At 37.0% G+C, this 24,801-nt stretch overlaps 1 protein-coding gene across 7 annotated transcripts in view; it reads left to right on the top strand.

The window, feature by feature from the left end:
* LOC104054538 (sodium channel protein type 1 subunit alpha) overlaps window positions 1–24,801 on the top strand; it is a 108,667-nt gene that overhangs the window by 49,511 nt on the left and 34,355 nt on the right. For 4 of the 7 annotated variants that reach the window (XM_054070652.1, XM_054070649.1, XM_054070650.1 and 1 more), the window contains 15 exons: window positions 2,410–2,530; window positions 5,384–5,471; window positions 6,151–6,279; window positions 6,972–7,063; window positions 7,986–8,258; window positions 12,766–12,829; window positions 13,453–13,594; window positions 13,754–13,960; window positions 14,435–14,740; window positions 15,467–15,847; window positions 17,036–17,168; window positions 18,035–18,273; window positions 20,415–20,588; window positions 21,184–21,540; window positions 22,118–22,600. In XM_054070652.1, the coding sequence (XP_053926627.1) occupies window positions 2,410–2,530; window positions 5,384–5,471; window positions 6,151–6,279; window positions 6,972–7,063; window positions 7,986–8,258; window positions 12,766–12,829; window positions 13,453–13,594; window positions 13,754–13,960; window positions 14,435–14,740; window positions 15,467–15,847; window positions 17,036–17,168; window positions 18,035–18,273; window positions 20,415–20,588; window positions 21,184–21,540; window positions 22,118–22,600 (3,189 nt within the window). Of the gene's footprint in view, window positions 1–2,409; window positions 2,531–5,383; window positions 5,472–6,150; window positions 6,280–6,781; window positions 6,874–6,971; window positions 7,064–7,985; window positions 8,259–12,765; window positions 12,830–13,452; window positions 13,595–13,753; window positions 13,961–14,434; window positions 14,741–15,466; window positions 15,848–17,035; window positions 17,169–18,034; window positions 18,274–20,414; window positions 20,589–21,183; window positions 21,541–22,117; window positions 22,601–24,801 lie in introns of all 7 variants that reach the window. The other 3 variants (XM_054070653.1, XM_054070655.1, XM_054070648.1) reach the window with 3 other exon arrangements.

Genomic DNA, 24,801 nt, shown 5'->3' with positions numbered 1-24,801 from the left:
TTCGTGTTTAAGGCTAGTAATCAGAGGACCAACAAAGTCATTCTAAAGGCTCCAGTCACAAGGGTGCTATGAGTGAAAAATTGAAACTGATGTAAAGAATTTGTGTCTTCCTGCTTCTCCTTATGCAGGGCAGCAGAAAGTAGAACAGCTAAAATAGCAGCAGTTTCTAACTGAAACTGGAGCTGTGCCAGCATGCTGTTATTTTCCACAAGGCACATTAGAAAAGAGATGTATGTTTAATATGCCTGTGTTCAAAGATTTTTTTAAAAAATATAGGTTGACTAAATGTAGGTGGTGTAGTCTCGGATACAAAGTTAGTAGGGAGTGTGATTTTTAACATATTTTGTCAACTACCTCATAGCTACAAAAACCAAGAGCATGAGTTGGAGGCTTCTGAGCCATGAGTCTGGGGGCTGGGGACAGACCTGGAAGGGGAAACTCCCCTTCTCTCTTGGGGTGTGAGGCTTCAAAGTGCTGTGCCAAGAAAATCATTCATCTGCTTGCTTCATTATTTAAAATGAAAATGTCATTTGAGGTCAGGTCATCTGCAGTTACCGTTTGAAGTTTGTTATTATCAGTAATCCATAACTGGAAGTGTAATTTGGAGACATTAGATCAGGCTTTATCCCGCTGTCCCCAGTTTCATATACAGTTTCTCCGTTTCTGTGCAGAAGCAGGGAAATCAAATATGTCTTGCACCATTTCTACATATGTTGAGCTTGTGCTGAAGACAATATCAAGCCTCATTATTGATGGCCTTTACTTTGAAGGCCTTGGTCTGTATAGGAAGATGTGTCATGTAGAGCCATGATGGAGACACAGCTCAGGGAAGAAGACAGCAAGTGAGTTGGGACTGGGACAGCTTTTCCTTAGGGTTTAATCCCTGCTTCTCCTCTGCCTTCAGTACTTGGTATCTGTCACAGACTGCTGGAACCGGTTGTCTCCATGTCTCTTTCCTGGGTGCTCCTAGATATTTGAATCTGTACTTCATGGCTCATACATAGTAAGCTTCCCAAATCTAAGTAGACTGAAGAATCATCCTTCTCGAACCTCCTTTGCTTACTTGCTCTGTCTGACAACTTTCCCAGAAATAGCCTTGTAGTCCACTTGCTTACAGTCTTGAAGCAGTGTTGATGTCACAGGCACCAGATGAGATCAACATTCCCTTGCCCACACTTGCATTGGCTTTCTAGTTTACAGCTCACTTCATCAGCAACATAATGAAAAACTAGGAGGGTTTATCATATCTTATTTATGAAATATTGACAAAACAACAAAAAAAGCATTTTTGGACATTTCTTTTGGACAGATTCTTCAATACCTTTAATTCAGTTTGAATTTCAGCTATAATCCTTGCATCATCCCTTCTGCTGCTTTCAGCTTTCTTCTGAGTCTCTGAGCCTTCCTTCTGCAACGTTTTTCTTTCTTTTCTGATTGATCTTGCAGTTGAAAAGCACCTTAGTGCCACGAAGAAACCTAACAGTCCAGATTTCCTATGCTGTGGAGTTAATGCTATTGCAGCCATAAGGCCTGCAGTGGAAGAAAAGCAATGTTTGTAGGGTTTGCTCTCATAACATCTATACTTGGCTCATGGATTAATTTGAGAAAAATAAACAACCTTTCAGATTACAGAGACTTCTACATTTCTCTGAAGTAGGGCTTGCATGCCTTTAACTTCCTTTAAATTTGATAGGTTCTTTAGCTCTTAAAATTTATATTTAACAATTACATATGTTTTGGCAGAGTTTCACACCTGCAAACCATGATCGTGCAGAGAGGTCATCTAGGATCTATCTCCAGTAAGGTGTATTCAGATGCCCACATTCCCCAGAGATCTACATAATCACGGCTGTATATGCTACTGCTATTTCCCTCTCTCCTTAGCACAAAGACCAAGAAACAGACTAGAATTAAAAAATATGAAAAAAAAATAGGAAGCCTATTAATTCAGTTTCTATAAGGATTTCTCTTACTAACACATCATTAACATCTACAGGTTACCCTGCTTATGCTATTTCAAACAGCAAGAGAGAGATTTCTATGGGAAGATAAAAACAAAATTATAATTTTATAAAAACAAAATTATAATTTTAGTTAATAATTTCTGCACCTTGTTTTCAAGATATACATCATGTAAATGTATCATATTACCATATGAGGATGTTTAATAAAGAGGTTGTATAAAAACATTAATGAATTGAATCTCCTAAATTTAAAATTATATTTCCATATATCAGGTACATCAGGTAAGTACTGGAAATAAATTTTATTTTGAAAATGAGACATTGCTTTTGTGTATTAGCTATTCAAAATGATACAATGTTGATGACTGGTCACTAGGAACAGTTTGAAAATGATCATGTACAGTGAATACTCACTTATAAAATGTCTTTTCTTTCTCTTTTTCAGACCTTTATAGTATTGAATAAAGGGAAGGCAATCTTCCGATTCAGTGCCACCTCTGCCCTGTACATTTTAACTCCCTTCAATCCTCTTAGGAAAATAGCTATTAAAATTTTGGTACATTCATATCCTTTTTTTAAATGGTTGCTTGAAGTGTTACACACTGAAATTAAGAAAACTCCGGGGAGCGTTTGGGAACAGCAGCTGAGGGACCTGACAGAGATGTACAGACACTGTGGTGGTGATGTGAGAAAATGCAGCCAAATACTGTCAGATTGAAACCTCTAATGAATGTTCATCCATTAAGTTATAGCCTGTGATTTACAATAGCTTTCAACCCTGCATCTGTGCTAGTTGTGGGCAATGTTTTTTACTGGTGTACTGATTACTGAGTTTGGTTTGGTTTTAAGTTCCTCCTTGTTATGTTCAAAGAGTATCCAGCTGATCTTGATAGCAGTCAGAACAAAAGAAGTTCTAATAAGCAATATGTGGTTCCAATATTTTTCCTTTTATCTATTAACTGATTCTGTGATCATGTAATTTAGCTCTATTATAGGAGTAGGTTTCCTTTCACTATGTGGACTGATTTATTTTCCAACCAGCCAGCTATGGGATGAGATATTTCTGTCTTACATATAGACATAGGGTGGCTTGGGTTTTTTTGATCTTAAACCTAAGGATAGAAGCATAGGGTTTTTTTCTTCTTTTCAATTCAGTATAGTAAAAACATTGCAAATATGAATGTATTTAAGAACTATGTAAAGGCTCCAGAATGCAGCTTAGATTGCAGTTTCTTATACAAGGTTAGCCACCAATAAGAAAAAGATTCAGGGGTAATGTTCCTTATTGTTTTTGATAAGTCTTCTGACTTGTATCGATAACTCTATTGCCCTCACATTTTGAGGTATTTTGGCATTTTGGCCTTTGTGTCAGAACTGTGCCTTTCACTTTCAGTACAAGAGATGTGTGTTGAGCACAATGAAATTGGCACCTTGGTTGGAAAGTCTCCATCTGTATGACCGCCACATTCTCTGAACCTCTGTACAGGGCACTCCGATCACATGTGCCCACACACATGGTCAGCTGCTGCTCCCCCTGCAAAGAAACAGTGTCCCTTCCCAGTGCTCAGAGACTTTCCCTGCAATTATTCTTCTTCACTGCCAGTACCTATTGCAATACCAGACACAGGAACCGGTAACAGCATTAATTTTTCTCTCTCATCCTCTGCTGAGTCACCTCCAGGTATTCTGCTCCCCCTTCCCCCTTGTCCCCCTCTTTTGCCTGCCTGTCTCAGATTAAGGTAGAACTGGAACTGATAAAACTGTGGAACTGAGGGGGCAACACAAGAGTCATGGGAGATGGTCAGAGTTTGGCAATGAATAGGAAAGGATGGAAGGTATGAATAGGTGTGAGGTTGAGCAGACAAAAAAAAAAAGAAATCACAATATTCGTCAGGAATTTAGACAAAGATCACCCACCTGTCTTTGGGAAGAAGGCAGCTAAACACTTCCTGGTGATTTGAATTTTTACTTGAAAAGGTATGCACAGGTTTTAATTGTTCAGCAGCTGTAAGCAATGATCTTAATGTTTGCACCAATGTTCTATGCCGTTTTGGTTGAGATGTTACTTCTCCAATTCCTCCTTCACTTAGAGTGAATGATTTGGGTTTTTTTTTTTTCTTTTTTCCCCCCATGGCCTAAAAATATACCCCAAAAACCAAAATGTTCTCTATTTGTTTTTAAGACAAAAAAAAATAGAAAATCAAATCCTGGGCTCTTATATACAAGTTCTCTGTAAATAGCTTTCTTCATTTTAAGCTAGCTTCCTTGCCAGTCGTGTTGATACAGCTATTGTTTAGGAATACATCATTTAGAGAGATGACTACAGAAAAATTAGTTGACTGTTAGGCCTAAAGGCGTAGCAGTCCTTATTTTTTGCTGCCATCATGTGGCCGTTTTAAGTCAGGTTTTGGTCTTGTTGGTGTGCTGCTGAATATTTGAATGATCGAGTTTAGTTTATTGCCATGAAAAAGGAAGGACTTCACTGTTTGTGGAGCCAGTGAACTTGTAAACCAAGAACATCACATTGGTTGTAAAGAAGCTGCACTAGACTGTCCCACCTCCCTACCACAAGCCCCTTTGAGCTGTTAGTCTGGGTTTCATAGTCCCAGAACACCTAATTGTTTCTTGCTGGAACTCTCAATGGTTTTCCATGCTTTTCAAGCAGTTGACCACAGGTTACTATTGAACCATTTTCAAATTATAGCACTGGTAGAACAAAAGATGCTTCTTGTCTTGCTAATATGTGTTTTGAAAGAGCCACAAAAGCATAGTGGAAAATCATTCCCTTTAATCGCTGAGATCTCTATAGATTTCTGTTGCTCTAACTGAAGTGTGTACTGCTAAGCTAGTGATAGGGAAACATGGAATACAGTCACTTCAGCAACTAGAAACAGTATCATATGTTTTGTTCTCTGCTTTTTGACAGACTAGCTGTTCTGGGTGCTGGGGTGGTGTGTGCTGTGTCTATAGCTCTGCCTCATGGTAAATAGGATAAACTTTTTTTTTACCTTGCGTATGACAGCTATGTTGAGTTTAGTTCCAGAACTGTAGAAGCCAAAGACTGACACTTACTCAATCATATTTAGTACTTAATTAAAACAGTATTCTACCACAAGTTATTTTGGTTTTAATTGTTACTCAGCTCATATTAGCTCCCAGGCATGAGAGAGTAATTTCCTTCACCTTTTAGTACTATCCGAAAGCAGATAATGACAACATCAACAAGTCGCCATCAAAACACCAACAAGTCAAGTTTAATGTGCTAAAGCGAAAAGTACCAGGTTAAACAAAGTACATGTGCAATGTTTGGCAAAGTCTAAATAATTTGTCTAAGTGGCAATATTTTACTGTACTTAAGATATATGGCTGACATGATAGTGTATGAATTACTATTGTGTTTTCCTTAACTATATCTACATTATTCAGCATGCTTATCATGTGCACTATTTTGACCAACTGTGTATTTATGACCATGAGTAACCCTCCAGACTGGACAAAGAATGTAGAGTAAGTTGCGTATGTTACTTAAAGCTATCTTTGATGTTCCTCTAGGAATCAGCATGCCAGTAACTGCAGTCACGTGTGCTGGCAGGAACTATCATGAAACACTACTACTATTTCCTCTCTAAACTATGTAGACATGTGAGATAATTATTTAAATTCCCTCCTGGTAGGAAGACAAGGTAGAAAACTGCCAGAACTATTGCCATCTATTTGTACACATCAGTTAAGACAGCACATAAGCAACAGTATTCCTAAAGTGAGAATTCACTGCATGCTTCCGTTTTTCTCTTTTTAGAGTTAACACTGAATGTTTTAGATGTTAGATTCAGGACTTACGTTCACAATGTTTTTGGTTAAAAGTGATGGATATAGTGTTGCATACTTTTCAACTGAGTGCCACCAATCAATTTTTAATATATGTCATTTCTTTGATAGATTTATTTATTTTGATTTATGTACTAGATTGGGATCACTGTACTTCAGCAGCATGTAATAACTAATGCGTATAAATACAAAATTAAGTATGATGAATACAATGTATTTTAGAAGAAATTGCTTATTTACTGTATTTGTTTTCCAGTTTTGAAATAAAAAACTCTTTCATTTTATCATCATGGTTTTATCAGAATATCAATGTAAAACGTTGCTAATTATTTTGATGAAATTTTCCTGTATTCTCCAGGTATACGTTCACGGGAATTTACACATTTGAGTCACTCATAAAAATCATTGCAAGGGGCTTTTGCTTAGAAGATTTCACTTTTCTTCGAGATCCTTGGAACTGGCTCGATTTCACTGTCATCACCTTTGCGTAAGTTTTTGTTCTTTGCTTTTTCTTTGAAAGTAAAGGGCAAAAAGGGCATGAAATTAGTATCGATACATATCAATTTTGTTAAATGGAAATTCTTGTCTAAAACAATTTTCACATTCTAATATGCCTGTTTTGATGTAAATATAAATACCACAGAAGCCATTAGTACAGCTAGTATTAGAGAGGCTAATTTCATGTCCTGCATTTTTTTCTCTGAGCAGAAAAGGAGCATCCCTTTGACTTCATTCTCCAAACTTACCAATCTAGTCTAGATAAATTTTAGGCTTTCAAAGTTATATCACTGCGATTCACTTCAGAGACATTTAATTTAACTGAAGGCTCTGAAAGCATATTAATGCAAGGCAAACTGCAGTGAAAGGTAAACCTCTGACTGTTGCTATTTAATTTTTTGCTAAAAGCGCCAAAGAGGTCTTGATGAAAGACCCAAGTAAGTAGCATAAACTTTGCCTAAATTCTGAATAACTGTGATTTAATCCTACAGGTATGTAACAGAATTTGTAAACCTAGGCAATGTTTCAGCTCTTCGAACTTTCAGAGTATTGAGAGCTTTGAAAACTATTTCTGTAATCCCAGGTAAGAAGTAACTGGTGTAAGGTGTTAGGCCCCTTGTACCTCCCAACTGTTCCTTTTTATCCTGTCATTGTGTTTGTGTGTGAACTCCCCTATTACAGATATGTGACAGAGTTTGTGGACCTGGGCAATGTCTCAGCGTTGAGAACATTCAGAGTTCTCCGAGCTTTGAAAACAATATCAGTCATTCCAGGTGAGAGCTAGGTTAAACACTGAGGCTGACTTTATTCACTGAAATGGAATTCATATTTTTTAAACATAAATCTTATTTCTTGCCACAAAAAAAAAGCAGGAATTGGAAGATACTAGAATTCACTGAGATCTCTGATTCATTGCTTTTTAACATGAGCTCTCTCCTTTTGAAATCAGCCTTTGAGTTTAACAAATTCTTGCATGAGACATTGCAGTACACAATGTGTGTGATTTGCATCATATGATGTCAAGCTTTCTTCTCCGCATTCAAAGAATATCAGTAACCCTGAAGTTTTCTTACCCATGTGTATCTTACCTACATGATGTTATGTGGTGTATGTTGTGAATATTTGTGTCTAAAAAAAATAGAACTCTTTGAAATGTTGACTTAGTAAAAAGACGAAGGAATAAGATAATAAAGAATAGCATGGGCATTGCATGGGGGATTTATTATCTTAAAGTTCTATGATTTTCCAAACCACCTCCAGTTTTATAGCATTAAATTTTAATCCTATTTCTTGTTGAACAGGCTTTTTACTACTGTCTCCTAAACCTACTATGTTATAAAACTGATATTAGCCAAGGTTTGGGGCAAGAGGTATTGACAAATAAAATTAAATAAGACTTTTATGTGAGATTCATGTACAGCATGAATAAAAAAAGTCACTTGTTTTCGCATTAAAACAAGTGTTTTGAAATATATGCAACCCATTCCATTCACAGTTTCAAACGAACATAAATTTCAGCTATTTATTCATTTTCACAAGTGAAAAAGCTCTTCACAAAAATGTTATTTCACAGACATTACAATCATTTATTTGGGCTTCTGCATGAAAATCTATAACTTTACTGGGAAACATCGTAATTTTTATGCATTAAAAAAAGTTTTGAACATAAGAATAAAAATTCCTTTGCATTTGCAGGCTTGAAGACTATTGTGGGAGCCCTAATTCAGTCTGTGAAGAAGCTCTCGGATGTTATGATCCTGACTGTGTTTTGTCTGAGTGTATTTGCACTAATAGGGCTGCAGCTGTTCATGGGCAACTTGAGGAATAAATGCCTGCAGTGGCCTCCAGAAAATATTACTCTGGAAACAAATATCACTTCCCAGTTAAACGGCACCCTAGGTGAAAATGGTACATTGGTTAATTCAACAGTGACTCTATTTGACTGGAAGGAGTACATTGAAGATGAAAGTAAGTATTGTCACCATAATTCTTATTCAAGTGATTTATGGCTGAAATGAAGAGGGGAAGGGATGATTCACTTAGTTAAGGTGGAGCAGGGTGAGCAGGGTAAGCGTTTTCTCTCTCTCATAGATCTGTTCCAAAGGTCAGCATGGAAGAGGGAACAAGGAGTATGGTCTCTCTACTTCACGCACCTATTTTTCTCAGCTCCCTCTGCCAAATCCAAATCTCCTCTGAGACAGAAAGAGGTCTAAAGGAATTCTTAAAATTACCTAAGAGTTTTAAACATTTTCCATTCCCATATTCCAAAGCAAGATCACCTGAATTGTTCCCTAGTATTAATCACTGACTCTGAGCTATTTAGAGTTTATTCTTATGTTGCTATGCCCTATTCTTTCCTCTTCCAGTCTTTTTGTATGCTAAGCAACCTAGATCATTAACCTTTTTCTCCTACAATTTGTTTTCTAGATCTTGATGTCTCGTTGGGATCATTGTTGGTAAACATCCTTCTCAAAGTGCAGTGCCCACATCTATGCATTTCTTCTCCCCACGAGGCATACTAAGTAGAGAAGGATAATGTGGCAGTATAGTAACTTAGGCTCTTGTTCTGTATATCCTGTGCTAGGGCTTGCCACTGTTCATAGTCATAACATCATTAAATCCTCTTCAGCTTGTGGTCTACCTGCCCCTTGAATCTTTTACAAACTTTTACCTTATTGAGTTCCCACTTTTCATTTTCACAGTTCATTGCTCCAGCTAGAAGAGCAACCTTTTTTTTTAGACCACCTTTCCAACTGTCTTGGATCTTTAAAAGTTTCCTTAAACTGACCAGCAGCCTTAGCAGATCAGTAATACTTGCAAATTTGATAAGCATTCTTCAATCATATAGATTAGTTAAAAACCTTGAATAGCAGCAGTCTCAGGCAAACCTCTTCATAAGTTGTTTTGATGCACCTTTCCATTTTGATAATTTCCTGAAGTATGACTTTTCCAACCATTTTGCCTGATACAGAGTGGTCTGGCAAATTGAGAATAGATAAAGGAATGCATTTCAGTAAAGTTAAATGTCAGATGACAAACCTAATCTCCCTATCCTAAAAATCAATGCCATGCAATTCACCTTGAGACAAGTTCATGTGCATAAAGACTGTAGCTGGTGGCATACATAATCTCTGACTTGGAAAGTTACTTTTGGAGAAAAATAAGAATTAAAGGCAAGAGAAAATAAAAAGGAAGGGGAAAGGGAAAACTGACCACAGTAGCCAGCGGTGACAAGAAGTCATGGTGTCCCCAGGTACCTCCTCCCCTGGGTATCCTTTCCAGTGCAACAGTGACCACTCCATAATACTCTTCCCATAGCAACTGTGTAGTTTTTATTAACATCTCCTCAGACTCTTTACAGGTTGTTCCTGCTTACAGTGCTATTAGCGCTAATTGGAACGCACTTTGATCAGGGCAAGTGCTGCACGGCTGGTTGGTTTTTAAGCTCATGTGTGCATTTTATTAGGTCACCTAGTACAATCCAAAAGCTACAAGCAAGGAGTAGGAAAACAGGGGGGGAAGAGGGTTGAATCTCGCACCAGAGACAATTGTCTCCCACGAGTACCTGCTGCAATAATAACGTGTTTGCAGGTATAATGTCATGAGAGTAACAGCAACATGAAAACCAGCATGACAACAAAGAAAAATAGTACCAGATAGGCTCTGGAAAACACTGCCACAGCAGCTTACATGAAAGATCACAGAGCTGCGACTGAGAGGCAGGATATAGAAATGCAACTGGAAAGCCTTTGACAATAGACACACTAAGGCACCTAAGGCACTGTGGAGGAGCCAGAACGCTGACAAATTAAGGCTAAACCTTTGGATTCAAAAAGCTAAATAGTATCCTGTCCACATAAATAAATTATTGACCATGAAGGCAGTATTACCCTTGTATTTGGCACTACTGCATTTGCTACTGGAATACGATATAAAGTTCAATGTTGAGAAATGGGAGGGTGTTCAGAAAAGAGCAGAATGATTAAAGAGTTGAAACACATGTTTTATACCAAGATAGACCAGGAACTCAACCTACTTTGCATATCAAAGAGAAGGTTTAAGGGGTGATTTGATCACAGTTGAGAAAAACCTCATGGGGAACAGAAATTTCATCATAGACATAACTTTGATCTAGCAGACAAAGATATAATAGGTTCAATAGCTGCAAGTCAAAGCCAAACAAGTGCCAAATAGAAGTAATACATCTCCTAACTGTGATCACACAGCTGATCAATGACTGTGATGGATTCCCATCTGAATTTCTTAAATCGAGATGCAATATTTTTATGAAACTCGCTTTACTTGAACAAATGAATTCACAGAGATCCCACGGCATAGGGTATAACAAAGTCTAAGCAGAGTCGCCTAAAGAAGACCTAGAATTCAATTTCAAACTTAATTTTCTGGGTTTTTAGTGAAGAATCTGTAAACTCCACCGCCGATTTCATTTGGTTTAAAGAAGACCTGAAGTGTCTTCAAAAACAAAGCTGAACTGGTTACTGAAAATACTTTATTGAATGGCTACTTGACCCTTTGCTGTATTTATACAGGATTTTGTAAGTATTATGAAATTTATAATGAAATTATGAATCTTATTACAAAGTTAATAAACTTGTCCTTGCTTACTGGCAGTTTCAAAGAGAAAAATTATCTTCTTATGGCTTCCTGCTCCCTTCTACCCGGTGGGCAGAGAGGAAACAGAAATGGTTCTTAAACAAGATGTGTCCCAGGGTAATAAGAAGGGACTTACTTGGAGCTCAGAGCAGTGCAGTGGCACTATCTTCTGTAGGAATTATCACAGTTTTTATGGCAATAGTTGTGTAAAATATGCACAAACAGTGCATGTAAGCCCTTGTTTTGCAAATGAGCTCATTTTTTTTAAATACCATTTGGAGAAACTTTATGTAAGCACTCCTGGCATTAGTAAGTCAGGTACTATTTTTTTCCCCTTTCCAAGTCGCTACTCTAGGTTTACCCAAGCAACTGAGAATTCTGTAAATAAATACCAGGGATTTTTCCCCATTTCCCAAACAAATAAAGGCGAACCAAATATATACCTTTGACGTAGTGAGGGACTTTTTCATTTTAGTTTGGTAAAATACAAATCAGAGTTTTACATCTGTTTAGGGACACATGCTTATACTGCTCAGCTTGTCGCTATCAAAATTTTCCTATTGTGATAATATTTTGAGCATTTGTCATGGTTGTATCAGTGCACTTGGAGAGATCTCGGTGGCTATAATTTCCTGTGGAGCTGGCAAGTACAGTGTGCATACAGGGCACATCTTGTCTGAACCACAGAACTTGAATACAGACCCTATTATAGCAGTTCAGCTCAGCTGATGTAGTACTGATCGTGAATGACCTCTACCTGCAAACTGTATTAAGTCAGGTTTGAGTTCTTTCAAACCAGCTGCTATGTTCCAGCATATTTTAATCATGATTAGCTGACACAGTGCAGAATAAGATTTGCCTCATAGGGGCCAGCTGTGGTCAGCATCATGTCAGTTAACTTTACTGTTTACAGCTGTGTTTCAGTGCTGTGCAGTTCTGCAATGCACACCAGCCCGGAATGACAGCAGCTGCACATAGGTTTGAGCACTTTGCAGAGCACAGAGGATTGTATCCTGTTAGATACGGGTGTATCATTAGGTGCTGAAACTGAGTCCTTCACAGAGTGTCAGAACAAGTTCTACACACGGCTTAAAAACTCACTTTTCCAAATGCTGAATTTCACTCACAGAAAGGAGAGGTGCAACTGGCCAGGGCTGCATATCCCTCCTGCAGCGAGTCAATGTGCTGAGCCTGTAGCTTGTGATGCCTCCTCAGACTGAGAACTCATTAGCTTCTGATTTAACCCTACTTGGGCGGCACAGCCACAACCAAGTTTAAACTCAGCTGCACTGGTAGCATTTCAGATGAGATCATTTTAAAGGAATCTAACAGGCCAGTTCAATGGAAAAGAAATCCCATGAAGGGTGGGTAAATCTTCTCCGGAAGCAAAAGAACTACTGCCTTAACCCCAAAATTGCTGTGCTTCAGAAGTATTGGAAGCTGGGGAGGTGCTTTGAGGAGGGTCACCGTGTCACTGTTTGAAATAAATTTTCAGGATATTTTTTCTTACATACAATTTAAATGTTATAATAAATAAATGCAATAAAATTTCACAAAGTGTGATTTAGTTCATTGATCAGATTGAAGGGAGAATTGTACATTTCATCTACATCTGGCAGCATTTGGCGGGATTTTTAGTACCTTTGGCATTTTAAAAGCAAGTGCTGTGAGTGACTGTGCTTACTGCAATTCATATTATCATTTACTTTAATTTTATGGTCCTGCTGAAAAAATAATGTGCTTAAAATTGCATCTGAAATCACCTTAACACTTTCAGAGCCAGATTATTTCTTCCATAGAGTTGTAAAAACACTTCCATATTCAGAATTTTATAATTTTTTAAAAATTCTTTTTGACACAGGTCATTTTTATTTTCTGGAAGGGCAAAATGATGCTCTGCTTTGTGGAAATAGTTCTGATGCTGGGTAAGACCAAATTTCATTATATTTGCACTATGTACAAATTAGATTCATGTTCTTTAGACATGTAGTTGAAGGGGGGGGAGGGGGGAGGAGGCAGCTTTATTTTGAGTGACCACTTTCTTACACCTAAGAAGTATTAGGATTTTACACTGCACTGAGGATTTAGGTGCCTGGTCAGAGTTCAGTGAACTGGTTAGATGAGCTTAGTCATTGCTAATGTCACTAATTTGGTATTACTGTAGCTCCTGCCTGGATGAGAAGTAACAGGCACAGCAGCTGGAAAAAACATGGTATTTTGTGGCTGCTGCTGCATATGTGGGTGCTAACTGGCTTAGACAACAGAAAACACTGACGTTGACATTACTGTTACAACAGTAATTAAAGAAACTATTTAGAATATTATGCTTTAGAAGCTTAGATTAAACTTTTTGAACTATTTTTTATGTGCCTTTCCTGAATACTTATTCTAGTGTCCTTTAAAATAATTTGCCGTTAAGAATCACAACTGCTAGTATTTCTAGTCTATTTAACTAAAGAAAAAAATCTGCATTTTAATCCAAATTTTCTCCTGGAAATTCCAGGTGATGATATTAAAATAACTATTTAACACCCAGTTTGTCTTTTAGGCAGTGCCCAGAAGGATATACATGTGTGAAAGCTGGTAGAAACCCCAACTATGGCTACACAAGTTTTGACACCTTCAGCTGGGCTTTCTTATCATTATTTCGCTTGATGACTCAAGACTTCTGGGAAAACCTTTATCAATTGGTGAGAATTTTTTAATGCAAAAAAAAAAGACTAAATATGTTTGTACCAATAACGCAAGAAGCCTAAAATAAATTTTCTTATGTTATGTTAATTTTAACAATATGTAAAATAGAACTTTTGTTAACCTATTCTTGCTTATAAGTGTATTCTTATTTCCAGACACTGCGTGCTGCTGGGAAAACATATATGATATTTTTTGTTCTGGTGATTTTTCTGGGTTCCTTCTACCTGATTAACTTGATCTTGGCTGTGGTCGCCATGGCCTATGAAGAACAGAATCAAGCAACCCTGGAAGAAGCGGAGCAGAAAGAGGCAGAATTTCAGCAGATGCTGGAACAACTGAAGAAACAACAAGAAGCAGCTCAGGTATAATTTATAGTGTAGTGGAGCAGAAGTGTATGGAAGTAATTTTACTAGAGATATTCACCCTCTGCTTTCTGAATTTGCAGTTACAAAACACCCTGTTGGGCTTTCAGCAACAGATCTAGCTCAGAGATCATCTATTCTGCATTTAAGGTGTTGTAGTATGAAAAATCTAGCCAAAATCAAGAAGGAATATTCAAAACTAGGCATGCATTATTCGTTATGTTTTTCTTAGGTTAATGTTATTAGTATAGTCAGACTTCTGCATTTAAAAGGTACTCATGAAAGATGGAAGAAAGGTGTGATCAATACATATCTTGAGCCAATTGAGTAATAAAAACTAGAAAAAAAGTAGGGAGCAGATATTCAATGGGAAGTGTTAAGATCTTTGGATTGGACTAGAAATTCTGTATAAGTAAACTTAAACATAATGTCATTATTTGCTCAATGACACAAACTCATTCTGTAACATGGCAGGCAGCAGCGGCGGCAGCAGCAGCAGCAACAGCATCTGCAGAGTCCAGAGAGCCCAGCGCTGGGGGAGAAGCAGGAGCAGTCTCAGAAAGTTCCTCAGAGGCATCAAAACTGAGCTCAAAGAGTGCAAAAGAGAGGAGAAATAGAAGGAAAAAAAGAAAACAGAAAGAACAGTCTGGTGGAGAGGAAAAAGATGAAGATGAATTTCACAAGTCTGAATCAGAAGACAGCATCAGAAGGAAAGGTTTCCGATTATCTATTGAAGGCAATAGATTGACATATGAAAAAAAGTACTCTTCACCACATCAGGTATTGCATATAGTTATTTTTGATAGAACCATATATTTAATGCATCATAGGCCGTTGCAAAACTGCTTCAGTCTTCCTGATACTGTAATATGATCCTACTGCCTGAAGAAAGGAAACACAAAGATTTTCATTAAACTTTGTTATTGTTGTTAGTGCTTGAAAGAAAGTGCTGCAACTGCTAGATTGTCTTGTAAAAATCACAGAGAATTAAATGCAACCTCATATCTCTATTCTTGTCATAGGATTGTTTGAAAGTCATATTAAAATACTCTCTGATTCTGTGGGTTGGGGTTTTTTGGAGTGATTTTATGTTATCTGGACTTATTAAAATGCTACTGTATTTTTCCACTATGATCACTTTGTATTTTCCTCCTGCTTCAATGATGTTTGGAGGTTGGTTCAATATGTGCAGGATGCTGCCTACATGAAAGAATGTGAATGTATAGATGCCCTTTTTTGCTTGATGGGTATTGTGCAACTAGTCTGCTCAGCAACTCTAATGACAGTAGGAGAAAGGAGTGTTCAAAACTGTCTTTGTCTTAAGAATCTAAGAACTATGGTGTTTCTATCTGCAAAATATAATGAAATACATACAAAAATTTCACAGCAGAATTTAGCTGGGAAAAATGGTTACTCTCCAGAAGGAAAAAATATCTTATGCTATCCTAATAACAATGTTAAATTTGAATGTTTCAGCTATTAATCACTAATTTTGTCTGCCTGCAGTCTTTGCTGAGCATTCGCGGCTCCCTGTTTTCTCCAAGGCGCAACAGCAGAACAAGTCTTTTCAGCTTCAGAGGTCGAGCAAGGGATATAGGATCAGAAAATGACTTTGCTGACGATGAGCACAGCACTTTTGAAGACAATGATAGCAGAAGAGATTCTCTTTTCGTGCCGCGCAGACATGGTGAACGGCGCAACAGTAACATCAGTCAGGCCAGTAGGTCATCCAGGATGCTGGCAGTGTTTCCAGTGAATGGGAAGATGCACAGCACTGTGGATTGCAATGGGGTGGTTTCCCTGGTTGGTGGACCATCTGTTCCTACATCGCCTGTTGGACAGCTTCTGCCAGAGGTGATAATAGATAAACCAGCTACCGATGACAATGTAAGAAAGTTTTAAATAGCTTAGGCATCGTGGCCTTTTCTTACTGCACCAGCCAGTGTTTTCTACGGAATGGAACCCTTGGCAATGCTTCCTGGTTGGTCAAGCTGTGAATGCTCCTGCATCTTGTAAAATCTTTAATAAATAAAACAGCTAAGATAGATTTGCAACCTAAGCATTTACTTACAAATATTCTCATTACTAACAAATGCAATTTGCAGTTTCCGAGTAATAAAATATTAACTTACTTACACATTCGTAAAAGCACTATGCTTTACTGTATTATCATGCTATACTGCCCTTTTGCTGATCTAAAGGTCTATCTGGCTATGGTCTGCAAAATCATATTTACTATACAATTGGAAATAGTATACAAAAATGTTATCATATGACTGCAATCAATATAATACTGCTATTACCGCTTTATCAAAATTAACATTATTAGTTAATTTTGACAACATTCTTCCTTATCAACCCCTTGAGAAAGTAAGGAAGCTGTCAATTCTTTATTATCATTTATTTCTCATTCCTATATATTTTCAACCTGTTGCTGGTGGAGTTCTGTAGTGCAGGTAACAAATAGTTCATTGGAAGATCGCATTTCAATACAGGCTTCCAAAAATACAAATGGCTTTGTGAACCTACGTGCAGCACATATTGCTGCCATTCTCTTACTGCCTACAATGTAAGAGAAGATATCTCAAAAAACATTCTTGCTTAGTTCAAAGTTGTCTACTCACATTACTGAAAAAGATACTAGCATGAGGAAGCATGAGGAAGTCGGACTTTTCTTACTTGCTATACATTGCCTAGGGGAAAAGGCTATTATGTTACAAACCCCAGAATATTCAGTCAGTAGGAACAAGGAAAAAAATTACACTTTGCAAAATTTTATGCAATATTTTGAACTCAATCCTTTTCAGTTTTTTAAAATTTTTTTTATAGTTTGAAGAAAAAAATACAAAAGTTAAGTAAATAAATTTCTCTGTCTTGAACAATAGGTTACTATTGCCTCATATGTTTTAAAAATTATTTAAAAGATGATAAAAAGTAATAAAAGTCTGACATTATGAAATTGAAGTGCATGAAGCACGTATCCAAGCTAAGACAACAGTAATAGGGTTCTAAGTAGTATGGTTTGCCTGTCTCTTCTCTCTAACATGGTCTCACCTATTATTGTTCTCTGTCTAGGGCACCACTACAGAAACAGAAATGAGGAAGAGAATATCGGGCTCTTTCCACGTTTCTATGGACTACCTGGAAGATCCAGCTTTAAGGGAAAGAGCCATGAGTATCGCTAGCATCCTCACAAACACTGCAGAAGGTGTGCGCTATGTATAGCTTAGTATTTAATACTTGTTTTTTCAATGGAGTTCTGAAAACTTGAGTTAAAATTACAAACTGATTTAAAATAGCTTAATTGACATTGTCCCACAAACTGACGGATATTTATCAGTAAACTCAAAGCTTTCTATTCATTAAAGTTATTACCTAAGTGTGCATTAAAGTTATTATGTAACTAAGCATTCTCATCTCATTGTTTTGCCACCATCTACCTCCTGTGATAATCAGGACTATAGAGTCATGTTTGATAGTCATAACTGAGTGGATGCTTATACATATTAACTAAAAATATACTATTAGACACAAGGAAGGCCACTGAGCATTTTGCAAATATATACAACCATTGTTAAAATATATAAGAATTTCTATCAGTTATACTTATTCTGTCATTTTTTAAAGAAGTGTTGTTCTACATGATTAAAAAAAATGTTCCTTTCTTGAATCAGGAATGAAACTTACATGGAAAACTTTTACCTAAACACTAGGAATTTAAAAATAAAAGTAATAAAAATAATAGAACACTTAGTGGGAAGAACAGACTAAGGTGTAATCAAGGAACAATTAAATACATAATAAGAATTCATGTACAAATTGATACTGATCAGAATAGTGATTGGAATACAAAGAAGTTGTGCTGGATAAATAAACTTTGAACAAAAAAAATTAGATTTTATAGCAATTTTTAAATATCTTCATGAAAAGCCCTATAAAAAAGTTTCATGGACATGCTTATACGTGGCTAATAAGTACCAGCTTGATTGACAACTTGACTGGCACAATTCATAGAGTATCAAGGAATGTCAGAACAATCACATAGTTACCTCCATGAACTTTCTTTTCCCACAGAACTTGAAGAATCAAGACAGAAATGCCCACCATGTTGGTATAAATTTGCAAATATTTTCTTGATCTGGGACTGCAGTCCACATTGGTTGAAAGTAAAGCACTTCGTCAACTTAGTGGTAATGGACCCATTTGTTGACCTGGCTATTACAATTTGCATTGTTTTAAATACACTCTTTATGGCTATGGAACATTATCCGATGACTGATGAATTCAATAACGTACTTTCAGTTGGAAATCTGGTAAGTCTATTGGGTTTTTATATTCATGATTAGGAAGGAAGTGCCTCTGAAATAACTGAAAGAAACAACTTTAACAAGGTGTTGGGTTTTTTTACTCTTTAGAAAGTAGATATATTGGACATTTATTCGCCTCTAGATATGACTCTATCAGAACATTTTTTGAAATTTCATTGTCAACCCTGGCTCATGTAACAGGATACTGTAAAATCAATATATTACTGCATTCTTCTAAGCCAAATGAAAAATTTTTAAAAAGGCATCAATGCTACATTAAGTCAAGTCCATTTTAAACAAATGTTTATTTGTCTAAGCATTAAACCAGGAAATGCTTTACTTCCATGAAAAAGACGCTATACAAATAAACACAGTGTTACTTTTTCAATCAATACAATAGAAATCTTTAAATTATGAATGCATTTTTAATTGCTCTTCCCTGAGCACAGTTTTACAGTAGCTAAAAGAACCATTTAAAAGCATTTGTAGAATTTTCTTCAGTAGAAGAATTTTTACATGGGTATGTGGATGGTTTTCTTTATATGCTTTATGTAAAACTATGAAATATCCTGCAGTTCTTTTTCCTCTTATAGTTTTTATATTTTTTATCATCAGATAATTAGTAAGCTATTTTTTTCCTCGTGTTGTCAACTGTATTTTCTCCCTTTAACTTCAAAAAGATAAATTATTAAAGAATTCAGGAGTTAATTTTTGCTTTTGAACTGACAGGTTTGATCACACAGAAGTATCAGCAGCTGCAGTCCTACTTTGTCTCTATTTCAAGAATTTATTTCTTATAATGGGACTTATAATAATCTTTGCTTTTGTAATGATGGAAAAAGTATCTCAGATAATATAAATAACTACAGAATTTAGAAGGGAATATTAATAGATATATGCATAGCTGGTTTTCATATACTTAAAATAAGGGAAATTCTGAATCCAAGTTTCCTAGTACAATGTAAAATCTTGTACTGTAGCATTTTATAGGTTTGTTTTCCAACCAAGAAAATGCCGTATAAATATTTGTGTACATCTGACTAGAACGGGAGTGCGAGAGAGCCGGGCTATAAGAACCACGCACTTCCAGTCTTGGGCTCACTGACATAAACCCCTTTCCAATACAGTGGCTCTCAGGGTTCGCCTGCTCCAGTAGTACCACTTTAAAGAACATAATAAAATCTGCCTTGAGCTTTGGTGTTCCTAGGCAGAGCAAGTCAGATTCTTCTTGTCCGTCTCCTGATTATCCCAGTTAGATTATTCTCTTTAGCTGCCCCATTTTCTGTTCAGCTTGCTTGAAAGTGGGTTATCAAAACCTAAGAAAGCATTTCAGATCAGGACTCCAGCAGCTTTAAGAGTAGCTTTAGAACCTTTCTATCCTACCGAAAATTCTCCTAAGGCTTCTCTCAAAGCTACACAGGGTCACTACATAGGTGATTCCTAAATAAGATTCCTACTTCATTCAGCATAGTGTCCCGTGATGAAAAAACATTACCAGCAATATCATGTTTAAAATGCATTCTTAAATGCTCTTTCATTCCTGACACTGAAGTGATTGAGCCAATCAATTTCACGGAACTTACTGGCAACACTCAGGCAGAAGTTCCTCAGCCCTGGCAAATTGTGGTGTCTCAGTTGACCCCCATGTGGTGTAAATAAATTTGTCTCGGTTGAACTGAATGGGATTATGGTAGTTTATGCCAGCAAAGGAGCTGCCCCTCTGAGTTTTAGATCTGGCTTCATTCATGCTGTTTTATAATGTAATTAGTATATCAAGAAAGATGTTATGCCATGTAATTTCTCGGAAACCGTTCTCGTTTATGTTATAAAAATCAAACTTAAGATATAGTTTGTACATGAGAAAGTCCATATCCTGATAGAGTTGAAACTGGATTATGTTATAAACCAGAAGATTATGTAATTTGTTTAATGTAAAATTTAATTCTTTTAAAAAAATCACTTGGCTTGTATGGCACTTGTTAAGGGAAGGTGAACATAATAAATCACTACACTACAATGAGCTATTTTTAAGTGTCGGTTTTGGATATGACATTGCAGATATGTAGCTTGAATTAAAAACCTGGAAAACAGCTAAATCTGTATTATTATATTTCACAATGAAATAACAAACTGCATTTTTAATTCAGGTCTTCACTGGAATCTTCACAGCAGAAATGTTTCTCAAGATAATTGCAATGGATCCTTACTATTATTTTCAGGAAGGCTGGAATATTTTTGATGGTTTTATTGTAACCCTTAGCTTGGTTGAGCTTGGTCTTGCAGATGTGGAAGGACTTTCAGTTCTTCGATCGTTCAGATTGGTAAATATACATGAGCTGCACTGATTTTTTTTTCAGTGGGGCTTTATTACCATAATATACTTTCTGCCTTAAAACTTTACTTGATGTTTGCTATGATGTTGATACTGATGTCTCTTTCATTAGTACAAATGCTTATTACTTATGCTATCACACTGTCTTCAATGTGAACTGATAAAGATCCAGACAAATATATAGCAATGGGTGCCCTGGGCCTATTTCCAATGTATTGTATATACACACTTTAAACATCCTCCTATACAGAAATAAATTGACTCACTAGATGTATTGTGCTATGATTGGCATCACATGAATAGATATGCTCTACAAATACCAGTAGAAAAGTGGCACAGATTCTTTTAACAGACGAAACCTTGAATTTAAATTCCATTTAATATGTCACTTCTTTGGCCTTCAGTAAAAACAATGCTTTGAGGGTATCAAGCTCTAACTTCACAAAATTTTCAGACAAGAGGATACCCTCTGAGCAGTCATACTGAGGACGTATTTTGTAGTAATATATTTCCACAAATTAACTCGAAAATACCTTTTTATCTTTCTTGCTGGTTGTTCTAACAATATTTTTCTTTTCTTCCAGTTAAGAGTTTTCAAATTGGCAAAATCTTGGCCAACACTAAATATGCTGATAAAAATTATTGGTAACTCTGTGGGAGCTCTGGGAAATCTGACTCTGGTGCTGGCCATCATTGTGTTCATCTTTGCTGTGGTTGGGATGCAGCTGTTTGGGAAAAACTACAAGGAATATGTCTGCAAAATCGCAAGCGACTGCGTACTTCCACGCTGGCACATGCAAGATTTCTTTCACTCTTTTTTGATTGTGTTTCGAGTGCTGTGTGGAGAATGGATAGAAACAATGTGGGACTGCATGGAGGTTGCTGGCCAAGCCATGTGCCTTACTGTCTTCATGATGGTCATGGTGATTGGAAACCTAGTGGTATGTAATCAAAGCATTAGCAAAAAATCATTTGGCAATACAGTGGGCTCATTCCTGAAGTGAACTAAGTGCTCTGGATGTGCTTCAACAAAGCACTTAAGCAGGTGGTTTCAAGTGATGCTTAAAGTTAAGCTTAAGAGCTTTTTTGGATTGAGAGCAAACTATTCCGCAATACTGAAATCCTAAGAATGTTAGAGTGAGCACTTAGTCTCACTCTTAATTTGTCTTTTGGCTCTTTGTAAATGTTGTGTGCTTCAAATAATTTTAGTTTATGGGCTCTTTAGAAACCATTTGCTGTGTATTTTTTTTATTATTTATCCCATAAGATTAGTGGGGGGGTTTAAAGACACATTTAAAGATATTAGTCAGTGGTAAGAATATTTTTGCATATTGAGTAGAACCTAAACAAATTTTTAAAAGCTTAGATTTTTATGGATGAAGTTTTCAGGGTGCTTTTCCTTGGTTATGGTGAATTATTGGGATTTCAGTCTTTGATGACACTAATAAGATAATTTTTAATAAAATAAATGTTCTTTGTTGGAATAAAGTCTAGAATATACTTTTTGTCTTTCTGCAGGTACTGAACCTATTTTTGGCCTTGCTGTTGAGCTCATTTAGTGCAGACAACCTTGCTGTGACAGATGATGACAATGAAATGAATAATCTCCAAATCGCTGTAGCAAGAATGCAGAAGGGCATAGATTATGTGAAAAGAAAAGCACGTGAATTCATCCAAAAAGCTTTTGTTAAAAAACAAAAAGCTTTAGATGAAATCAAACCACTTGAGGATTTGAACAACAAAAATAGCTGTATTTCCAACCACACGACTGTGGAACTAAGCAAGGATCATGACTATATCAGAGATGCAAATGGAACAACAAGTGGCATAGGCACAGGTAGCAGCGTGGAAAAATACATAATTGATGAAAGTGATTACATGTCATTCATAAACAACCCAAGTCTCACTGTGACAGTGCCCATTGCTGTGGGAGAATCTGACTTTGAAAATCTAAACACAGAGGAATTTAGTAGTGAATCAGACCTGGAAGAAAGCAAAGAGGTATTTGGATATTTTGCACATTTCTCCCTGAACTTCTGAGTATTTTTCTTTCCTTTTTTTTTTTTTTTTTCCAGCATAAGCCAGTGTATTCAATTCTTGTCATTTGCCATTTTGACATTTCTTTGTACATGTGCATAAATGACTTTATAGAGGGGAGTTTAATTCTTAATGAATAGAGTGTGAGAATGGCTGAAAAATTGTAGTCTCCAAGAGGAAATAAGAGGCCAGGCAACGGAAGGCTAAACCAATCCATAAGAACTATTTATGGTCTATATAGCAGTTGCAGCAACTGGTAGAGCACAGCAGTGCTTTATTCCACTAGAAACTTTTGCTTTGCCTCCTGTAACGAGAGTCCCATGAGGGGTGTCGTACCTCATCTCTTTGCCATTCAAAAAGTCCCCCTCTGCGGGATTAGCGACCTTCCAGTACCTGAAGGGGGCCTGAGGAAAGCTGGTGAGGGGCTATTCGTAAAGGATTGTGGTGATAGGATGAGGGGAACAGTTACAAATTGGAGAGGGGCAGATTTAGACTGGACATTAGGAAGAATTTCTTCACTATGAGGGTGGTGAGGCAGTGGCACAGGCTGCCCAGGGAAGCTGTGGCTGCCCCATCCCTGGAGGTGTTCAAGGCCAGGCTGGATGGGGCCTTGGGCAGCCTGGGCTGCTGGGATGTCCCTGCCCATGGCAGAGGGGTTGGAATTAGATGATCTTTAAAGTCTCTTCCAACTCTAACTATTCTGTGATTCTATGATTCTATGATTTCTTTGTGAGCAGGTATAAACCAGAAAGCATAGACATAATTTGTGTATTTCCTTTAGACACTGGAATGCTTTTAGATTTTAAAATTGTCAGCACTTCTAGACCCAGATTCCCATAAAAAGAATTTTTAACCATAGATTCTTCCATATACTTCAATCTCACTTAGTCATTAAAACTGAAAAACAATAGATGAAAAGATCTAAGTTGCCAAGGGAATGTCGCAGGAGGCTATAGCTACAAAGCCTTGTTAAGGACTATTTTTAAAAAGCATATTAATGGTATAACTGTTCCTTTACATGACTTTTTCTCTGTAGCTATTTTAACAACATAATTTAGATATACTTTATAAGATAATTTACAAAACAACTACACCCTCAGTGACTTAGTTTGTTGACATTTTATCCAAACCAGAAAATTATCTTTCCAGACACTTGACAACATTTTCTGACTTGAGGTACCTGAACCTTAAACAAGCTCGCTTCCTTTCTGGGAACAAAATAGTCTTTTTGAAGGATAGCTCATCTTCCCCCACCACTGTTGAGCTGCTAACAGCACTTCGAACACTTAATTTTGGGTTAGCTGAATTCTGTACTGCTGTCGCTTCTGTGTGCATAAGTCCTCTAGTGTTCTCAACAAAAATTCAATGTTCAGCTAAGTGTAATCGTTGGATCCTCCCTTGAGAAAGGAGACCTCTACAAAACAGCCTCTTCCCATGGCAGCCTCTTGCAGAGACAATGTTGATTCCATTTCCCAATTAATATCTGAAGAATTAATATTTCTTTTCCTTAAATGTTAGCCAAACTGTCTTAGAATTTGGCTTTGACCCAACCTTCTGAACCACTGCCACAATAGAGTTTATAAGAATGTATTTGGCCACATTGTGAGCTTGCCCCAGCAGGAGGGATTTCTAAATAAAACAAAATTTAATCCAAGATCCACTGGAGAAAAATGACTTGTCATCTACTCTCCACACAACTACCTTAAGGTTGGCCAGTCTTCCAACCCAATTTTCCAACTCAGCACAGAGCAGGCCATCAACTGGAGTGACACAAGCTGGTTTACAGCTGACCAATGGGGATTAGATTTCGTTTAGGAAAGCTTTCTGTAAACGTACTGCTACCTGATTGGACCAAGTTTATCTTTTATCCCATTGAGAAAGGACTGCAACATCTGTCTTCCTCCATAAGCTTATGAAAGAGCAGCTCTGTTACATGGTTTTCCATGGAAAATCCATCCAGGAGTGCTGTTTTGGCTTTGAATCCAACTCCTTGTTTTATATTGACTGTTAGTGTAATGGGACTGTAGAAAAGAAGTGATAAGTGCCACAGCAGAGCCTTTGAATTAGCTACATTTTTTATGAGAACCCACTTAGAAAAGACTGTCTGGATTCTCTGCTTCTTGGGCCAGAGGGCAATAACAGGCAAGTTCCAGCTGGCTTCAGAC

This window comes from Cuculus canorus, chromosome 6 (assembly GCF_017976375.1).
Source record: "Cuculus canorus isolate bCucCan1 chromosome 6, bCucCan1.pri, whole genome shotgun sequence".
Lineage (NCBI taxonomy): Eukaryota > Metazoa > Chordata > Aves > Cuculiformes > Cuculidae > Cuculus > Cuculus canorus.
Note: the sequence above shows the minus strand (reverse complement) of the source record. Positions and strands in the feature narration are given on the sequence as shown.